We start from the raw sequence: 19,644 nt of genomic DNA on the forward strand, positions 1-19,644 counted from the left end.
AAAAAAAAGCGTTAGAAACACAAAATGATGGAACGATAAAATCTTGTTCCGTCATTTCCATTTTGTTCCAAATACAAAAAAAAGTGAAAATTAAGGTAAAACAGGTTCACATAACAACATTTTTTTTTATTTTTTAAACAATATTTTGACATAGAAACTAAAAATTTTGTTTTTGACACAAAACATTGTTTCTAGAACTAAATGACTACCAAACACAATCTAAGACTTTGGCACTATAGATGGAAAAACTCAAGTTGTGTTTATAACTCCCATCATCTCATTTCCTCGCGCTCCCATAGAAACCCACCCTACCTCAATTTTATCTTTCTCCCATAAAATCCCACCTCACTAAAAAGCACTAAAATCCATAGTCTATGTTTCTTCCCTTTCCTTGCCAACCCAACCCAACCCAACCCAACCCACAATATAAGGAGACCCACCCTCACAAGTTTTGCACTTTTTTTTTTCATCTAAACAAACGGGTTTTTGACATTAAATCTCCCTTCTTCATAGATTTTATTTGGATGCAAATAGAGTCATAACAAATTTGATTTCTCTTTCCTCGGCAGCTTAATGGCAACCAACAAGAGCACACACACAAAAGGTTGCCAAAAATTAAATCATTAAATATTAAAAAAAAATTGAAGCCACAAAAATTTTTATTAAAAAAGAATGGTGGGCTAAATTAACAAGTGTAATTAATTATTCATTATTCGAGATATCTTTATTTGGTCAACATTATTATACACATATCACACATCCCCACATAATTACTTGTGGGCTAATTCTACATCTAATTTGATTTATATAGAAGTGCAAATAAGGAATGGGTGGAAGCTGGGAAGAGAAGTCCTGGATCCGAAACAATTTCCGATTTTCTCTTCCTTTATCCTGTGAAAGAGGATGGAAGCATAACATTAACGCCCAACTTTCCGATTTAGGCCCTGTATGGCACCTGGATCTGACTTCATCTCCCAATCCCCATCCCATGCAATAGGCACGACAGTCCCCCCTCCATTATCTTTCATTAACGATAGCAAGGTGGGAGAAGAGGTGGGGGATCAAAGAACTTATTACAAACACCTTACATGCAAAATCTAATAACAATTGATATCCCAACAAAAATTCTTTATGCATCAATGCACGTACAACCAAAACCCAATTGCAAGGCTTTTGACGAGATTTCTTAATGAACTTAATTAAAATGAAGAGGTGAGGAAGGTGAAACCTAAACAACTATAAGGTTACACCCCATCCAAGACACAAGGTCAATCCAATTGGCCTAACACCATATAACAATGGCATATGCAGGACTGTCAGTATGTACAGGGCATTTTCGAAGCACAGTACTGTCTTCATTGCTTCAAGTTTAACAGGTGAGAGAACTTGTGCATTATCCAATGTTGATCCTAACCTTTCTATTCAAATGAGCTTTGAAGACTCCAGGAACCATGATCTCCTCTGTCCAAAAGCTTAAGCATGTCACTGCCTCCAATCCATCACTCTAATCCTGCATTAACATATTGTCAATTCTGAATGTTCTGAACATCCTGTTTTCATAATATACCCAACAATTCATAGGTTTTAAGGCAAAAAATGAGAAAAAAAAGAAAATATATTTGCAAATATGTGTAACGCAATTCCACAGATAGGTTTAGTCCCCAATTTCCGAAGACAGATACACACCACCGACTTCCTAACAGTTTGGGCCTAGACGCTTAGTCACTTGCAGTGAGACCTATCAATGATAAGTGATGGTCCTTAAAACATGATATGCATATGACTAGTTAAGGAATGCCTCTTAATTCTTTACCACTAAAAATAAGTCCCATAATGCTATTATGGAAGCCTGTCACTCCTAACGCTACAAGCCAGGCCCATAATGCTCTCTTGACAAATTTCTGTTCCTTTTTAAGTAGTACTATGAATGGAGTCCAACCTTAAACCTCCTTGGGTGTGCATTCTCAGGACCAAGATGTGCATTGCGTGGCTGATATCTTGGTAAAAAGGACCCTGCAGTTGTCGCCTGACTTTGGCCATTCCTTTCTAGTGCTTCACTTCTTGTTGCTTTGTGCCGTGTGTTCGGGAAAAAGTCTTCCCTCTGCCAAGTTGCTTCATAGTCTGCTCTAAGGCGTGATCCTTGCTGCACATCAGCTTTTCAAATTAGTATGTACTGGTTTGCACACCAAGCATTGGTGCTTACATGGACAGTCATAACTAGTTGCAACAATTACACCAACTGCAAAGGATAAGTTAGGAGGCCTATCACGAAATAAACATCAGACATTTGGTTTTGTTCTTCTTTCTTGGCAATGTCTTGGACTCTTTCTCTGGGCTACAGGAACCATACAAGGATCTGAACCTCAATTACCTGCCAGGAGCTCATGTTTAGATATAGGCATTAGCGATCAATCTGCTAGGTTACCAAAAGTTTGTTTACAGATGACCCCACCCTTCAATTTCACCTTGACTCACTCAAATAGATAGGAAAAAGATATGGCTAGGGCTTAAACATAGCCATAAAAAATGACACAAAAAACAACAGCTGAAGCCCATCTGGCCATCTACAAATCCTGTGACCCCAAAATACAGGCACTGTTAAAACTTGACATTCAACTCCTGAGTCTGATGAGTTTTGAGTTCATTCACTAGGTCAAATTGACCAGAGCAACCTGCTGATTCAAGTCAACTAGCAAAACCATTTGCCCAAAAGAAGGGGTCACAATATCAGAGTCTAGTTTTCAGGTTTTAAAACCATGCATCCAAAACACTCCACTCACTTCTTTTGTTAAGAGTTTCTGAGGGATATAAATGGCATGGTCCGTAAGATGCATCAAACATTCCATTAGATTTACATGTGGTGCCTAACGATGATATTCAAGTAAACACAAAATTGTCTACATGAATGTCGGGCATAAGTGCCCCGTTTACCTGTAGCCGGAAATCAAAAGTCTTGGAAGAAAAATTTAAACAGAATCTCAAAATAGGATTTACTAAAGAAAACCAAATCATCTCCATACCTTTTGCAATGAACGGCCACACAACACCTTAAGTGCATCATAGAAATGTTCATATCTCTCAAATTGAACCACAATCTTGCACTGGAGACCAGACACAATGTCACCACTCTCGTCTGTGTTCTTACCTAAATCATCGTCCTCAGCAACATTTAGATTCCTATTTGGCAGGAGTTAACACAGCATGATCAAATGACTGCATTAGATCATGTTTAATGATAAGACAGTGAGAAGTATGACTCCACTGACAACAATGGACTCGAAAAAATTGTTGCTCATTTGATGAGATGAGGCATGTCAAACATAATAAAAAATAACAATCTACGCACTATTGTCTTTAATGCTAAAAGTGGAAAAAGGGGGGGGGGTATCATTAGGTGCAGGTGCCTGCCTTGGGGATATTTTGGATAAAAGCAGGAAAAAAAAAATATCTCCCTATAATTGGCTACAATTATGCACAATGAACTTGCTTTAATTTAATAAAACAACAGCTCAACGAGAACCATGAAAATCCAGTACATGGCATGACATTCTTGCTGAGCTTCATAATAAAGAAGCAGCTTGACCAAAAAAAAAAAGGCAATAACACCAACTGACATGCATCCACATGTATGCAATGTAAGGCAATGCTAACAGGTCCATGGTGCAGAAAGAAAGGTGATAACATGGGTACTGACGGAAAAACGCTAACTTATCTAGTACCGTTGACACCAAGAAATGATTCCACATTTTAAACATTTGGCGAAGCAGAGAAGCAGAAAAGGGAGAAATCTTGTTTTACCATCTCATCCTAACATCTACAACATGGCAGATCATGCAGGGGCCAAATTCAGTGGAGAAGTAGGGTCAACTATCCCTCACATGCTAGGCTTCAAGCCCAAGTGAGTTGGTGTTATGGTCTCAACCCCATAAACCGGCTTACAAGGTGAGGGGACCCAAAATCATATCAACCCACATCAATTTCCATAAGAAACCGATGTAGGATCAACCCCAGAAGCTGATATGGGATCGTAACATACCGCCGCGCTTCCGAACCCGACGTCCACGGCTTCCAACTCAGGATCAGTTAGCCCTTTCTAGGCGGCTCTCACTCTGCTCCAGGGCTTCTGCCTAGCGGCAGGTAGCCCTTTCCTAGAGGCTCTCACTCTGGCACCAAGTTGCCCCTTCCGCGCGTGAGTTGAGCTGAGGATCGGCTACTCTGATACCACTGTTACGGTCTTGAAATAACTCAACCCCATAAACCAGTTTACAAGGTGAGGGGACCCAAGACTATATCAACCCACATCAATTTCTATAGAAAACTGATGTGGGATCAGCCCCCATAAACTGATATGGGATCGTAACAGTTGGCCAGGTGGGTAGATAAAGATTTGGAAATCCATTACCACGTGAAGTGTTGGTGTAGTATAATTTTGAAGAAAGAGTAAACAACAACTACTTAACCTTATCCCAACTAAATGGGGTCAACTACATAGATCATTTCCCTCCAAACAGCTCATTCAATGTCATACTTGATACAAATCCTAAGCTATGCATGTCTTTCCTCACCACTTTTCTTAAGGTTATTTAAGGTATGCTCGTAGCTCTTTTAGATCCTTCACTATGAATCAAATTACTCATCCATTGAACATGGTCATACCACCTTAAACGACTTTCTCATAGTTTGTCATGTATCGGAGCTACTCCCAAACCAAATCCAATACGATCATTATTTACTTTAACCTTCTTATTTTTACAACTCATCCATCTCAACATCCTCATCTCCGCTACACTGAGTTAATTTACATGATACTTCTTAAATACCCAACATTCCGTACCATACATCATACCCGATCGTATTACTGCCCTATAAAATTTTCCTTTAAATTTTAAAGGAATAAGTCGATTACATAACACTCCGGACACACCTTTCCACTTCATTCATCCTATTTTAATTATTTGAGAAATATCATCCTCTATATTACCTTCTTTATTTATGATTGATTGATTGAGCCCACATACCTACAAAAATAATTTTGCAAAACCTCCCCTCACCAATATTCACCACCCCATTAGCCGTCTTCATGTAACTAAAGGTACACACCATATACTGTCTTTGTTCTACTTATCTTAAAACCTTTTGATTCCAAGGTTTATCTTCGATTCTCCATAACTCCAACTTGGCGTTAATACGTACTTTTGTCTCATCCACCAAAACAATATCATCAGCAAAAAGTATACACCGAGGAACCTCATCTTTCTAGTTAATTCATCCATGATAAGTGCAAACAAACAGGGGTTTAAAGCTGATCCTTGATGTAACATAATTGTAACTAGGAATTCACTACCTTAGCCACCCACAGTTCTTACACTAGTCACCACACTATCGTACATATCTTTAATTATATCCACATATTTACTTGAAACACTTCTCGTTCCTAATACTTGTCAAATTAACTCTCTAGGTACTGTCATAAACTTTTTCTAAATTAATAAAGACTATATATAGATCCTTATAGAAATCTCTAAATCTTTCCATGAGTCTCCCAAGTAAATAGCTTATGTCATAGATCTTCCTGGTATAAAACCAAATTAGATCTTCGTAATAGTAGTTTCTTTTCTTTGATAGGTTTCAATAACCCTCTCCCATAATTTCATGGTATGAATCATTAATTTTATAACTCTATAGTTATTGCAGCTCTGAATATCACATTTATTTTGTAAATCGAATCATAATGCTTCTCCTCCAATCATCAACTATATTCCTTGTGCTCATAATCTTATTAAACAACTTGGTCAACCAAGATAAACCATAAATTCCTATGTTTTTCCACGCTTCTATTAGGTCCTCATCTAGGCCTTATGCATTGCCTACTTTCATCCTCCATAAAACTTCTTTTACTTCCGACACCCTGATTTCGTGTATGTATGTGTGTATATATATATACACACACAACAAGTGGTGTCTTGACAGGTAGTGCAGTCTTTCGAGACACTATTACTCAAGCTAAAGTTCAAACTTTAGTTCCATTTGGTTGCAAGGGAAATTAAAGGGAGTGAAAGTTTTTAAACCTAAAAAGGACACTATGGTAATCATTACTTAAATTTCTTAATTCTTACCATATTAAGTAATGATTCTTTTTAGATGCAATTTTTATTTTGCTTTTCAAATCCAAACAATTTAGATGAAGTAAAGTAAATTTTTATAACCAAATATGGGATGATTTAGAGTCAGCAATATAAATATGTTGGGTAATGATTACAAAAATTTCATTTTTAAGTTTAAAATTTTCACTTCCCTTCCCCTTGATTTCCCTTGCAAGCAAACGGAGCTTTTGGAAAAATAGTTGAAATACAAGGGAAATCACCAAAACATGCAGGGTATACAGTTGAAGTTGATAATGAAAGTTGACATTTGGCCAACCCAAACTGCACTCGATCAACTCCAACAATTACAATTACCTCATCATCCTTGCATGTGGCATAACTAGGTGAAACATTTGGGGGTGTTTGGTTCGGTAAATCAAATGGTGTATGTATCGGATATGAATGTCAATTTTTTGATAGACATTTTTCTGAATTATGTTTCTTTCTGAAAAATCGTTTGGTTGCCTTAAGGCTAGTACATGTTTCTCGCGGATTGAGATATTGGCTTCCGTAGAGAACGTCTTTCCGCTTTCTCCTTTTATACTAGGTGGTAAAAATGTTGCTCAAATCTGAGTTTAAGTGTTGAGGTAAACTCAGATTTGGAACACATCCTTTGTAATATGGTCATTCATGGGAAGTAGGATGCTCACTTATGAGGGTCATCCTAGTGGAACCAAACAACTCAAAAAATTAAGAATTATCATTCTAATGAATGTCATCCCAAAGATTTACTGAACCAAACACCCGTTAAACCCATCCTAGCACGTGGGCACACTAGGTGAACCATTTAGGAAGCCCTTCCTCTATGGGTTGTGGAAACCTTTTTTCCATTTTCTTTCTCTGCATCTGTGCATTTCACGGCTAAACAGAGGCTGAAACTCCTGTAACCATTCAATTGAGAACCTCCAGACAGTAACTAGACATTTCTTTATGACCCACATAAAACTAAGAATTACGACAAAATTGTGTTTTTTTTTTTTTTTTTTTTTTTTGGGGGGTGGGGGTGGTGGTGGGGGCACTAAGGATCGCCCCTCTCTGTAAGAAATTTATTCAAATTGCAGTAAGTTCATGTTTTACCCCACTAAAGGCACTAAATCTCTTAAATAAGAAAACAGCTGGTGTAGATACATTGTAAATTTAATCTACAGGAATAGAAAGTTAAACAGGTACACGGGGAAGTAAACATTATTAGAAAAAAGAAGTACAATTGATAAAGATGATATGTAAAATGGAAAAAATAATATACCTTATTTTTCCAAATACGGAAAAAATGGTATGGGTGACTAGCATGGAAGGCTTGGAAGAAACTCGCGGTTCTGCAAACCATCTGGAAGGAACACCTCTCACAACTAGGGTATCGGGTTGTTTTTTTTCACCCCTTGAAATGTGATGTCCTGAAGAGAAGAGCAGCAAAAGCCAAAAAAACCAAGCCAGGGTAAGAGCAAACTAATAACATTTTACCACAACTTAGGTCAAATAGTATAACGAACACAAACCTCGATTTTGGAAGGCGTAAAAATCTTTCCAAGCTTTCCTAAGTCCATCAAAATCATCAGATGGAGGAACAACGACACTCATCCTGAATTTCACTCCTTCGATATTCAACTCCATCCCGTCCATCCTATCAACAAGGGACTTTTTCCACTCGGAAAACTTTCTCTCCTCCAACATCCTGGCATCCTTATCATCATCATCATTAAGGTTCTCCTTTTTTCTATCGGTATTATTAGCATTGGGTTTACGACCGAGAAACCCTAAATCCCGGATGTAAAGAGTGCCGGAGGCGACGGGATCTTCGCGCTTGCGCTTCTTAAGATCCTTGAACCTGCGGATGTCGAGATCCTCTTCCGGAACTGAAACGGAGACGGAGAGGGAATCATGAAGGAAATCGATCAGAGCACGTTTGAGCTGCCACTCGTCTATGGGTTTTACGGATGGATCCGAGCGGTAAATGGTGAGGAGCAGCTTCACACGCGGTAGTAGCGACAGCCCATTTCCGATTTCTAGGGTTTGTGTTGGAGCCACTGATCCCAACGGCCTGAAGCTCATCTTCCCTTCCACTTTCAGTTGACAAGTAAACTACTTTTTTTTTTTCCTGATAAGTGACGAGTAAACTACCCTCCCCCCTTGCTGTTGTGCCACCCTTACGTCGCTTCGGGTGTATCCACTTTATTTCCAAATCAAATCGTGATGGTGGTAAGCTATGAAATGGGTCCCACGTAATGGATCAGAGGATAGTGATATTATAGCCCACCTGTGTGATAGTAGACAAAGAAGCATCTGGTTATCGAGTTAGACGGTGGACCGGGACCGGTTGGTATGTTGCCGTTGCACACAGTTGTACAGTTGTCACCGTTGGATCTGTAAGGTGTAAATCGAGAAACTCAAAAACCGCGTCACTCGGGAGAGAGAGAGAGAGAGAGAGAGAAGGGAAAATGGGGTTCTGCTTCGCTTGCTTCGGTGCTGGTAGAGAGCAGAGAAGAGAGGAAGAACGCCTGGCCTCCGTAGACGCTCGAGCCAAAGCAGCCGAAGCCGCTGAGAAAAGGCAATCCCTGCTCCCTCCCCCTGTTTTATTTTATTTATTTACTAGAATCTCTTTTGACTTTCTTCTTTTCCTTCACAAAGTTCATTCTTTTGTTGGATTGGAATGGTCGCCAATGCTCTGAGGCATCCAATACCCATTCTGCGCTTGTGACAGGCCATGGAATCAATACTCTCCCCACCCATCCCCCAGGGAAGCTTAGAAAGGAATCACATCCATTGGTTTAGGGGTTTTTCCCATGGCGAGATACGGATTAGGGAGGAACGGAACTACTATTAGGTTAAAGGCCCCTAGAATTGTATTTGGAAAGTTGTTCCCCGCCTCTACCTAATTTCGGTGGTTACATAACGTAAACTTCCAGTATGAACTATGAACTAAGTGCTCTGATAGGATCAGAGTGTTGGAAGAAGTCACCACGCATCTGCTGGACTCAAAACAATTCTGTGGAACCGGGACCTCCCTTTCTGTTCGGTTCTCACCATAGGTAAAACACTTAATTCTGCCGCAAAATTTCTGCAATAAACAACTCTGAAATTACAATATACTGCCAACACCTCACCAATTCCCACTGGGTATTTAATAGTTAACACTATAGCAACTCAAGCAAGACGTGATATTTTGGGTGCAGGCAACCTAGACTAGGCATAAAATGGATATGGGACATTGCTTTTACCATCACGGATGCAGGATGGATTTAAGAGAGAATCAGTTCACCTCTCAATGGTAAATGGTAGATGCAATGGAAAAGAAAATGAGAGAGAAGGGAAACGTGGAAGCTAATAGAAATTAAACCATTTGTCTCCATGACTAGTTTGCTGCTTCAAGTTCTCATTGTCTCACGAACTTCACGTGTCAAGTTGAGGCGGTTCCCTCATCAATTTGGCTGCAAAAGGACCTACTGTAGATCCTGACTCATATAGATAGGCCTAATGGCTGAATGGTTGATGATCCTAAGCTGCTAAGCATTTCATCTTCCCTTGAGAATTTGGAAATTGTCATTCACAGATTTCCAAGTGCCAGGGAGGGGCAGAACAACTTCTTCCTATTCTCATCCAATTTGGATGGTGCGATCTATCCCAAATACTATCCTGGCAGTTCCATAAGGGTCGACCATCATGTTCGTTTGTTATCACCGTCTTAATTATTATTAGGTTTTCCTTTCTAAGATATGTAGCTTTGTTCATGTAGGCATGCCATCATATTCAAATAACACAAGAGTACATTATTTCAAGTATCGGGATCAGATGTGTGGATAGACTGATCTGCATCACAATTGGCACGCACTGATTTAGCGAATTGGTACCGGTACCATTTTATTTCCAAACTTACTTCGTTTGATGTGCTTAGGATCAACCGGCCTTGGTTGCTCCGATCTATGACATCGAGCTCTAAAACCTTGCAAGAGGATTATCAGGAACCAAAAATAATAATATCTTTCTATTTCTTAATCATCTATAATATGATTCAACCTGCAGGCAGGAGCAATTTGAGAAGTCTGCCGCAGGAAGAGCTGCACGTGCGCAACTAGCAGCAAATGCAAAGCAGACAGTTGCCTCTACCAAAAGTGAACCAGTTCTTAAGGTATATTTCTAATTTGCATGCCCACTTGGGTAGTTTAGTTGCCCGTTACACATGCATAAAACATTTGTTGGCCCTAGTAGTAATAAAAAATGCATACTTGTCTCCTTAACCATATTTCATGTATGTTGCCTCAATTCAATGCTCTTATATTATCAGTGGAAGTGCTAACTGCCCAGATGAGATTATGAACTGTAGAAAAAGAAATATGGTTAATGGTCTTTACTGTGGATGCAGTGGCAAATGGGATGAAGTTTACCCTTGGCTGTTCAAGTATAATTGTTTCTGTAAGTCCATGTAACTTCAACTTTGTAAGATTTAGTTTATCTATTCTATGTTGCGATATTTCTTATGCCAAATACACTCTTAACCTTGTTTTCGTGACATACAAAATTTTATATTCCCATGCAATCTGGTGGCCCACCATCTTATTATCATCATTCTGTTGATCAGCTTTCTTCTTTCTTTTTCAGCTACTCATTCTGTTAATTAACAAACCAGGTTAAGATTATCATTTTGTTCTGTAGGACTTTATAGCATCTCTTGCATATTTGGTTGAGCTTGAGTAGTGAATTTGTCAGCAAACCTGTATTGATTTTTCAATTTCTTAATATGGAAATTATTATCTATTTAAATAACATTTGAGTCTGGAAAGGAAACTCAAGTAAGCACAACATGTACAATGAAAATATTTAATGAGCATGTGAGTTATGGTTGACTCTGATATTGGGTACTCTATGAGGATCAGATAATAGAGAACTGGCTGACAGATGGCCGCTTGGACACTCTTTTTAATCCAACCTAGATCCTCCCTAGCTTGTTGGACAGGGAACTGTTCAAGCCTCTGGGTTCTTAAGCATATCTGCTTGTTTTTTCCATCCTGGCTACTAGGTGGCCCCTTTCACACATCTCTGTACAATCTAACCTAGGTACTTCGTAGCTGTTTGGACAGGGAATTGTTCCAAAGCCTCCGGGTTCCTGATCACTTCTAGTTGTTTGTACCATATTTAAGCCTTCTGCACAAATCGGGTGCTAAACCATTGAAGGTTTTTCGGTTTCTTAGATCATGCAATTTTATCAAATATACAGGTTGATTTGAATTTGTTTTCTTGAAGAGTTACAAGTAGAGAAAGACTCTTTATTTTGGCAATTCCTTAAATCAAATGATCTTAAATCTTTCAAGTGACAGGAACTATAGAAAACTGTACATCTATCTTGTCGTATCTGTTAGATGCTGAATGGTTGTGCATTTCCAGAGTTACTTAGTAGTACATAAATGCCATTAGTTTGTACATTTCCTTCTCAACATATTATCTTCATTTGTATGTACCCTTTTGGTTGTATAATTTGTACATTTCCTTTTGGTTGTAAATTCCTACTAATGGAAAGGGACCAAGGAAAAAAGAAAAGGACAAGTAGCAGATCTTCTCAGCTGTAAGCAGCTGGGTTTTTTCAGTATGTAAACTGTTGCGATGGGGTTTATTGGCTTTAGTATTTATATCTCTATACAGATCTTCCAACATGGATTTTAGGAGTAACATTCTCACATTATAATCTTTATTCACTGTATTTCAGTTCTTTTGGAAGTTTCAAAGATGCTGTATCTATGGCTACATCTGCTGCAAACTTTTGGTTGCTATTTTGCCTGCCTACCAATGATTGTCAAGATTTCCTAATCTCCCACCTTTCTCAGATGCCAAGGCTTGTCCTGTAATTTATCCCCTTCTCAGGTTGAAATAAGTTGATGTCTATTGTTTATCTTCGTCCCGTGCCAAGGCTAAAAATGTGTATTTGTAGATATATGTAATAAATCTTGGGGGTAGAAGTTGTTTCAGCTCTAATGCATGCTGTTTTGTCTTCCAAGTCGTTTTGCATTGACTGGTTCAATTAGATGTCCTGTAATTTATCCCCTTCTCAGGTTGAAATAAGTTGATGTCTATTGTTTATCTTCATCCCGCGCCAAGGCTAAAAACGTGTATTTGTAGATATATGTAATAAATCTTCGGGGTAGAAGTTGTTTCCGCTCTAATGCATGCTGTTTTGTTTTCCAAGTCGTTTTGCATTGACTGGTTCAATTAGATAATACATGTAGCACAACTGGGTCAACATGAGGTTAGCTGATTGGAAAATGAATCTTCTTTCACAGGCTGGTAGATCTATCTCATTCAAAACAATAGTAGGTGCGGTACCAATGACCAAATTAACAAATGTCAACCTTGTATAATACCTTCATCTGTTTGCAAGGATCTCGACTCATTTCAGTGTCACTTATGGTTGGGTCATAAAAAGAAAGAGAAATTTTCATCCAATATACTGGAACCTAGTCCATCAATCCACGACAGTCGTGGCTTAGGGTTCTGGAGGAGAGATTTATAAAAGGCCCCCATCATATTATACTGGAAAATCATCTTAAACGCGTCATGAATTGGGTCTAAGTACTCATAAAGCAAAGCATTTAAAGATATAAATCTGAAGAATTTGAATGCTAAGAAGTCCTGGTTTTGAAGAGGAATTATATTTGTTCAATAAATTTAGTATTGCTATGATCCTATCCAAAAGCTGAATTCGCAACAGTGTTCATACACGGTCATGTATGATCATGTTTATATATTCTAACTTGATTTTACTGACTTAAAATTAATTGAGCTATGATTTTCCTCTATCACTCTAAATGGGAGGATAAAATGGAAAAGAAAGAAATCGAAAACCTCTTCTGCAACCTTAATTTAAGTATCAACCCAATAAATCAACTTTGGGAAGGGAAAAATGCTATTAATCGATTGGACCATGTGCAACAGCTAAAAATCACATCGGAATCAACGGAATCGGCCAATTCAACCCAGAATCAATCAATGCCAACCTGCCTAACCCCTTTCTTTTCTGGCTGAGTCTGACCAAGTTAGGCCGAGTCTGAACAACTCAGGCGGTCACCAAACAGTCCATTCCTGATCGATTTACCGGACTCCAGGCTTTAAAACCCTGTGTGACGGTCCAAAACTCCTTTTGCAAACTGTCACCTGGTAGTGGAAGGGGGATAGGGAGGGGGAAACACCTCATTTTAGAAAAAAGTTACTAATACTGTCTTAAACACAGATCAAATCAATTCACTGCCACTCTTGAAGTCCATAATTTTTCTCATCTAGTTCCTACAATAATGTGATGCCATAAAGTATTGTGTTGGGATTTTGCATTTGGCAACACATACGCCCAAGGAAATCTCAGTTTCCGCCAACTTTGACCTTTTCATTTCATCAAGAAGTCACCCTCTAGGGTAACCAATGTATGTACATTTTAAATGCAACAAGGTAATACAATATTACAACGCTAGATATTAATTGTGGGTACCACTTCTTAAGCTCCAAGCGAGTATGAATTTAGCTTCAGTCGGAATATAATCCAGTTCTGTGGCTGTTCCATAGCATATCACGTTGAGTACTTGTCATAAAAAACCTGATTCATCCCGGTAAGAAGATAAACCATCATCAATCGAAGTTTTGAACAGGAGCTGATTGCTTGAGCTCATGTGCTGCCTGGAAAAAGTCTGCAGCTTGCTGTAGGTAGCCTTCCATCTTTGAGACATATCCAAGATTCAACCACGCCTCATGGTTCGTGGGATCTAATCGTAGAGCATTCATGAGGAAGCTTCTTGCTATTGGTAGAGCTTGCAAACCATGTTTTCTCAGTAGTGCTGCTGTTGAAACCATGCTTGGTACATAATTTGGTTCAATTGACAAGGCAATCGAGAAGGCCACAAGTGCCTCCTTGTATAATGACTGAGCTTCAAATAGCATCCCTGCAGATATGGTCATGAAATATGAATAAATATGCATAACATCATACATGACAAGGTTTAAAACTCAGAATCAGATACAGGATCAACCTCCATTGTTTTTTATTCAGATCAGATTGGAATAAGCCGGGACTTGGACAAAGTTGGTAGGGATGAGGCGAAACCCTAGAAAATGGAATTGGGAAGAAGAAAAAGCATAGATTTCCAAAGATCTTTGGTTTCTGGAGTTTTTTATTCAAAAGTCTTTTTAAGTCTAGACATAAGGTGCGAGTTTCATCGATTTTCCTACAATTTTTGTGATTACAAGAGAAAGCGGCCAAAAAGGGAGATCATCTGTGTACATTCATGGCCGATTCCAATAAAGGTTCTCAGAATCAGGATACATTGAAATCAGTCAGTTGAAACCAATTCAAATCTGTAATTTCCATCAGTTTTGATCCAATTTTTTAAACCATGATACATGTCTAACAGCAAAAATCATTGAAGGACGACTAGGTGCAGTACTCATTTACACTGACTTGAATCACCTAATTTCACTGGATGACTGAATTGAAAGGTACTATGGCACTCGATTACTGGAACCCAATTCCTCTCTAATTTGAATTTCTTTTTCTTTGTGGAAGTAACCAAATTTGAATCTCCATGTTTGCAAGGGTGGGGTTGTTTTCCATGCTATCATTTCAAGCATTCGGGAATGGCTTCACTTCAAAATCGCTAGCCTCGTGACATTAGGTCCACCTTCAACTATCTATATACTATTTTTGAAGTTCAATAATTAGGTCATTTTTTTTTTGGGTGGGGTGGGGTGGTGGGGGGGGGGGGGCTGGAATGAAAAAAAGTTAAGTTTATACGAACATTCAAAATAAAAAGTTTATATCATTAGATTATCAAAAATAAATAAATAAACTAGTATTGCGCATATGATGCATATAATGATTCAAAAGCAGAAGAGCTTAATATTACGTATTTTCCTAACAGGAGTTTGAGGAGCTCTGATATTAACAATGTAATGCAAGTGCAGAACTTAAATGACCACCCAGCAGAATTGAGCTTCCCTCATAATGGAAGGTGAGGTAGGGACAAGGAATTGCCTTAGCAATTGAAGCACTTTGGGCAAGGTGACCATTGAAAGAGAAATACTGTATAGCTGGCAGAATTGAGATCAAGAAAATCACTACACAATTCCTATATCCATAGAAACATGTGAGAGGAAAGAGGCAGTAACCTGATATATGCCAACTCTTTGGAGAATAAAATCCGATCGACTTGGCTTTATCAACACAAATTTCCACATCATGCCAAGAACCATATTTTCTATAAATGTCTGCTAAATCTTGCCATGCCTCCATTTCTAAATAAGTTTCTGTTACCACCTGTAGAATGATAAAGAAAAATCCATAAGCATATGATCACCCAAAAGATCATGTTTAAAAATTAAAACATACATTAATCCGGACTAAAGCATTGGTAAATATGTGCTGCCACAAAGAACCTTTAAGTAACATCTGAGAGCATAGAGTGATACACACCTCAGAGTCATTCTTCTTACTTTCAAATTCCTTTTCGGCTTTAATCAGAGCAAGCAAAATTCTGCAAGTCTCTATAGCAGTCTTGGGTTGTTCCTGAGAAATTTGAAGTACTGCTTTCAACCTCAGAAGTTCTAATTGGTCCCTTCTTCCAGCATCATCTAGGGCAAGGTCGATTATGGTTTCAGCATCTTTGAACCGCTGCTCTGCAGAAACGAGCAGTGCTAATAGCTTCCAACCTCTTAATGAGCTTCCACCCACCATGTCCAAGTAATTTGTTGTATTTTCAGTAGCTGCAGTCAGGTTCCTTTGAACAGCATTCTCCAAACCAACGTTATACAACACTTCTGGGTCATCTTTCTCAAGCAGGGCAGCATTGCTTAAGTATTTCAAAGACTCACTTTTTAGAAGGACCCTTTGAGAATCTGATACAGAAACTCTAGCTGCAGTTCCATAACAAACACCGTGCAATTGATGTGCCTTACCCATGAAATGCTCATTGTGACACTTACTGAAATTGGCTGCCCTTTGAGCAAAATCTATTCCAACATGAGCATGCTCTGGGCTTCCTGAGCATAACTTTGCTCCTAACAACAGTGAAGGAAGATGAGGTTCATGCTCCACCTCCGAATGACCTGAAACTTTCTTTAGAAGGTTCAAGGCCACTTCATTCTGCCCAGCAGAACTGTAACAAAGAGCAAGAAAATACCACCTTTCAGCTCGGTTGTAAATACCTGGCAGGACCTGTTCAACATGATCTGCCAAAAACCCAAATTGACTAGACACTGAAAGCGCAAAAGTTAAATGCTCGATGATTTCAGGATCCCAAGCTATTTCCTGAAATGCTACCTTCTGCATCAGTATAAACAGCAGGAGAATTGCTTCCTCTGTATTATTCTTGGGGGTAGTTACTCCCCATATTTGCAACTGGGGAGGAAGACTAGCTTCAACGCCACCATAGAGTAGAATTGCAGCCAAATCTTTCTGAACGCTTGCCAACCTCTGGGCATCCAAATTCCAGGGCTTGGTTAGAACTCGGCGGTATGCAGTGATAGCTTCATCAGGAAAGCCTGCCTGTTTCCAAAGCCTAGGAAGCAATTCCAGCGCTTTGTGAAACATTTCCTGCAACTTGCAATCCTCAGCCATCCCTTCAGGCATTCCATTGGGAAAAGCAGATCCAACCGTATCCAGAATTATTTGACACTCCCTTGCAGCCTCTGCTAGAAGATGGGGCAAAATATGTCAAAAATTATCCTTCTAGAACATATGTGAAAAAAATTGAATTCAAAAAGTTTTTAAAAAAACTAACGTACTCAATAGAAAAAACATAATTCATGGGTCCAACCAGGATATGTTTCTTTCAAGAACAAGCCTAACTTGATAAGATATCCAAGCCATCTGCTATATCAGTGCCTACCAGATCAGGTAAGGGTTAAGAGTATAGTTTAGATCAATCAAGGTTAAGATCACCAAACCAAGTTGATTCAGCCTATTATATTGTGTGGGAAACAAAGCATCTGTGAGCAACGCAACATCTTCCTGTATTTAAAGTAATCAGTGTCTATCTTCAGGGGCTACCAGTCTAGTACCCCAAGATGTCCTTCTTCCCCTTGAGCCAAAAAAGAGAGTTTCTAGCCAACATATTATTCGCTGATTTCTAGACTAACCAAACATGAATCTCCTCTTAGCTTAAAGAACAGTTCAAATGATGGACAATTCTAGGATTCCCAAATGAAAAAGAAAGGGAAGAGCTCAGATTATATAGAGAAACCAAATACCTTTAGCACGCCCGAGCTCCTTCAATGATTTTGCTTTAAGTAACATCGCTTCTAGCAGCAGGCTCACCGAGTGCATTGACATTATACTCATCTGCAAGTTTTCCCCTTTATGACGCCCTTTTCTTTGCCGAGATCTTGCAATGATAGCTTTTGTCATCCTTGGTGTTAAACCCCGAATATCGATCCCTTGAAACACTTGAAGTGCGGCATCAAAATTTCCTCTCTGATATTCTAGTCGTCCCAACAAAGCCCTCGCTTCCTGCCAGTCAAGGAACTTAACTTGAAACAAGAATCTCTCCGTTGAAACAAAACCACAAAGTAAGCAGAAAAATCTCAGGATTCTGGTGGACAAAAGGAAAACAGAACCCACCTCGTAATTTAAAGAGAGAGCTTCTTTCAGAGTGGATTCAACATCTTCGACCTGGCTATCCTCAAACTTCGAATCCCAGTCACCTGTTCTCGACGAGAGGCCACTGACTGAGAAATCCCTCGTTGCCAGTGATTCTGGTGACTGAGGGACTTCTTCAAGCTTGAATTGTTCCCCGGAGCAAGCGCACAACATGATATCCAATATAAAGCAGGTAATATGGTTTCAATCCCCAAAAGAAAATCAGACAAACCAATTATCCGTGACAAAGTTGTTCTACTGAGACACCTGAAAGCGAATGAAATACATATTAACATTCAGCCGGTTACAGCATCATCCTGCCGTTCGAAGTATTACACTCGTGAAATAAATTGTTTCCTTCCACGCCAACAAACAAAAAGCAAAAGGAAAAACGCCCCCTGTTCAGACTTCAGACAGATGGAAACCAAAGAAAACTTAAAAAAAAATAAAATAAAAATAAAAATAAATAAATAAATAAATAAATAAATAAATCCTCAGAGAAAGTTGAACCTTTAAAACTGAAAAGGTGAATACGCATTCTCCCAACAAAGACAGGCACAGAAGAAAGAAGAAGAAGAAAAAACTGTCTTACCTCTTTGAAGAAACAGAGAATATATTCATGATACAAAACAGATTCAGATCATAAAACGCCAATGTAAAAAAAGGAAAATAATACATATATTCAAATCATGAAACAGCAATAGTGATCTGCACTGCAGTGCTGCAGAGACTAACTTTAAACAAAACCAAAAATTGAGCTGTTGATATATCAGTAGCAACGCCAGTCGGAGAAATGTCAGTGGAGGCACAGACTATAGAGGGAAGGAAACAGAATTTGTGGACAGATTGAGAAACGACAAGTAGGAAACGAACGAATGAAAAGGCCAGACGACGAAGATCATACCAGTGACAAAATCGGGAGACGTGATTCAAATCGAAGCCATGAAAGCAACTTCTCTGGAGATTCTCGCCAGTCTTTCACATGTGATCAGTGATCATGTGAGCTTGAAGGAGGCAATTAAAACCACGAAGAATATGCCTTTCTTTTTTTCCCCTACCTCCAAGTTTAGCGGAGACTGATGCTGCTGCTGCTCTCTCTCTCATACGAGTTAAGAAGAGTATCCATCTACCTTTGGCTCTTCCTTTCGGTTTCTCTGGTTACCTTTCTCTCGAATGAAACGAGGAGGACAGGAGTGGGGGTACTGGTACTGGTACTGGTACTGGTAGAGGTCGCAGAGTTGCTGGTTTGGTCATAAATTTGTGTTTTCTGTTTTCCACTCAGGCTTTTCAACCTTTTCAGTTTTTTTTTTTTTTTTTTCCCCCCCATTATTTCATTAGTTTAAAAGAAAAGAATTTATCCTTTTTTTTTTTTCATTTTTAAGAAAAGCGAAAAAAGGGCGGTGATTTGAATTGAATTCAAAAAGGACCAGCCGTCAGCAGCAGCACCCACCCAAGTTTGACAATGGTGGTTTTGTTTTGTTTAGTGTGTATAGACTATAGATGTAGACTGCAGAGTATTGAGGACTGTGGTTGGTGACGTGGACTCAACTCTACTGAGACCGATCTCTCTTTCTATATGTCCAAAACTGAAACACCCCCCCCCCGGCCACAAAATATGAGGGCCCCTCTGCGCAGGTGACCTCGCGCGCTTGGGCTGGGTTTGGTGAAGCCGTGTGAAGGAAAGGAGGAGAGAAGCTTGGGTGGGTTGGTGACGTGGGGAGGGAGAGAGACAAAAGCACATGGTACGGTGTACAGTACTACTACCAAGCAACACGGCAACGTTTGGTATCGTTTCTGTTTCAGAAACATCGTCTCATGTCAAAAACAAAAATTTCAGTTTATGTGTCAAAACTTAGTTTTTAAACGAAAAAATGGTGTTTCAAAATTTCAGATTTTTAT

The 19,644-nt window shown here is 39.1% G+C and overlaps 3 protein-coding genes across 6 annotated transcripts; 1 reads left to right on the forward strand and 2 right to left on the reverse strand.

Annotated features, from left to right (window-relative positions):
• Positions 1-1,089: 1,089 nt before the first annotated feature.
• On the reverse strand, positions 1,090-8,327 carry LOC122084061. The gene is made up of 5 exons (XM_042652091.1): positions 7,640-8,327; positions 7,390-7,537; positions 3,021-3,177; positions 1,940-2,143; positions 1,090-1,510 (listed from the first exon to the last, which is right to left on the reverse strand). Exons 1-5 carry the CDS (start codon positions 8,190-8,192, stop codon positions 1,505-1,507), a joined length of 1,068 nt encoding a protein of 355 aa, XP_042508025.1. The 5' UTR covers positions 8,193-8,327; the 3' UTR covers positions 1,090-1,504.
• Positions 8,328-8,430: 103 nt separating this feature from the next.
• LOC122084062 lies at positions 8,431-12,292 on the forward strand. The gene is made up of 4 exons (XM_042652092.1): positions 8,431-8,688; positions 10,161-10,266; positions 10,501-10,550; positions 11,839-12,292. The coding sequence occupies exons 1-3, from the start codon at positions 8,579-8,581 to the stop codon at positions 10,513-10,515; spliced, it is 231 nt and encodes a 76-aa protein (XP_042508026.1). The 5' UTR covers positions 8,431-8,578; the 3' UTR covers positions 10,516-10,550; positions 11,839-12,292.
• Positions 12,293-13,485: 1,193 nt separating this feature from the next.
• LOC122085138 (protein NPGR1) lies at positions 13,486-19,005 on the reverse strand. 4 transcript variants are annotated; one of them, XM_042653581.1, is made up of 6 exons: positions 18,650-19,005; positions 17,728-18,012; positions 17,358-17,616; positions 15,583-16,799; positions 15,279-15,426; positions 13,486-14,056 (listed from the first exon to the last, which is right to left on the reverse strand). In XM_042653581.1, exons 2-6 carry the CDS (start codon positions 17,917-17,919, stop codon positions 13,746-13,748), a joined length of 2,127 nt encoding a protein of 708 aa, XP_042509515.1. In that variant the 5' UTR covers positions 17,920-18,012; positions 18,650-19,005; the 3' UTR covers positions 13,486-13,745. The 4 variants fall into 4 exon arrangements, with proteins under 4 accessions (XP_042509515.1, XP_042509518.1, XP_042509516.1 ...); XM_042653584.1 differs by having other exon boundaries at positions 15,583-16,796; positions 18,650-19,004; XM_042653582.1 differs by lacking the exon at positions 18,650-19,005 and adding an exon at positions 18,338-18,522.
• Between the last annotated feature and the right edge of the window lie 639 nt (positions 19,006-19,644).

This window comes from Macadamia integrifolia, chromosome 7, assembly GCF_013358625.1.
Source record: "Macadamia integrifolia cultivar HAES 741 chromosome 7, SCU_Mint_v3, whole genome shotgun sequence".
Lineage (NCBI taxonomy): Eukaryota > Viridiplantae > Streptophyta > Magnoliopsida > Proteales > Proteaceae > Macadamia > Macadamia integrifolia.

Coding starts and splice junctions, on each gene's coding strand:
- LOC122084061 (XM_042652091.1), bottom strand. CDS start 8,192: ATGAGCTTCAGGCCGTTGGGATCAGTGGCTCCAACACAAACCCTAGAA. Junction 7,538..7,639: donor TTACGCCTTCCAAAATCGAG/GTTTGTGTTCGT, acceptor TCTTCTCTTCAG/GACATCACATTTCAAGGGGT. Junction 2,144..3,020: donor GTGGCCGTTCATTGCAAAAG/GTATGGAGATGA, acceptor GCTGATGTGCAG/CAAGGATCACGCCTTAGAGC.
- LOC122084062 (XM_042652092.1), top strand. CDS start 8,579: ATGGGGTTCTGCTTCGCTTGCTTCGGTGCTGGTAGAGAGCAGAGAAGA. Junction 8,689..10,160: donor GCCGAAGCCGCTGAGAAAAG/GCAATCCCTGCT, acceptor TTCAACCTGCAG/GCAGGAGCAATTTGAGAAGT.
- LOC122085138 (XM_042653581.1), bottom strand. CDS start 17,919: ATGTTGTGCGCTTGCTCCGGGGAACAATTCAAGCTTGAAGAAGTCCCT. Junction 17,617..17,727: donor CTCTCTCTTTAAATTACGAG/GTGGGTTCTGTT, acceptor CTTGACTGGCAG/GAAGCGAGGGCTTTGTTGGG. Junction 14,057..15,278: donor AAAGAGTTGGCATATATCAG/GTTACTGCCTCT, acceptor CCATATCTGCAG/GGATGCTATTTGAAGCTCAG.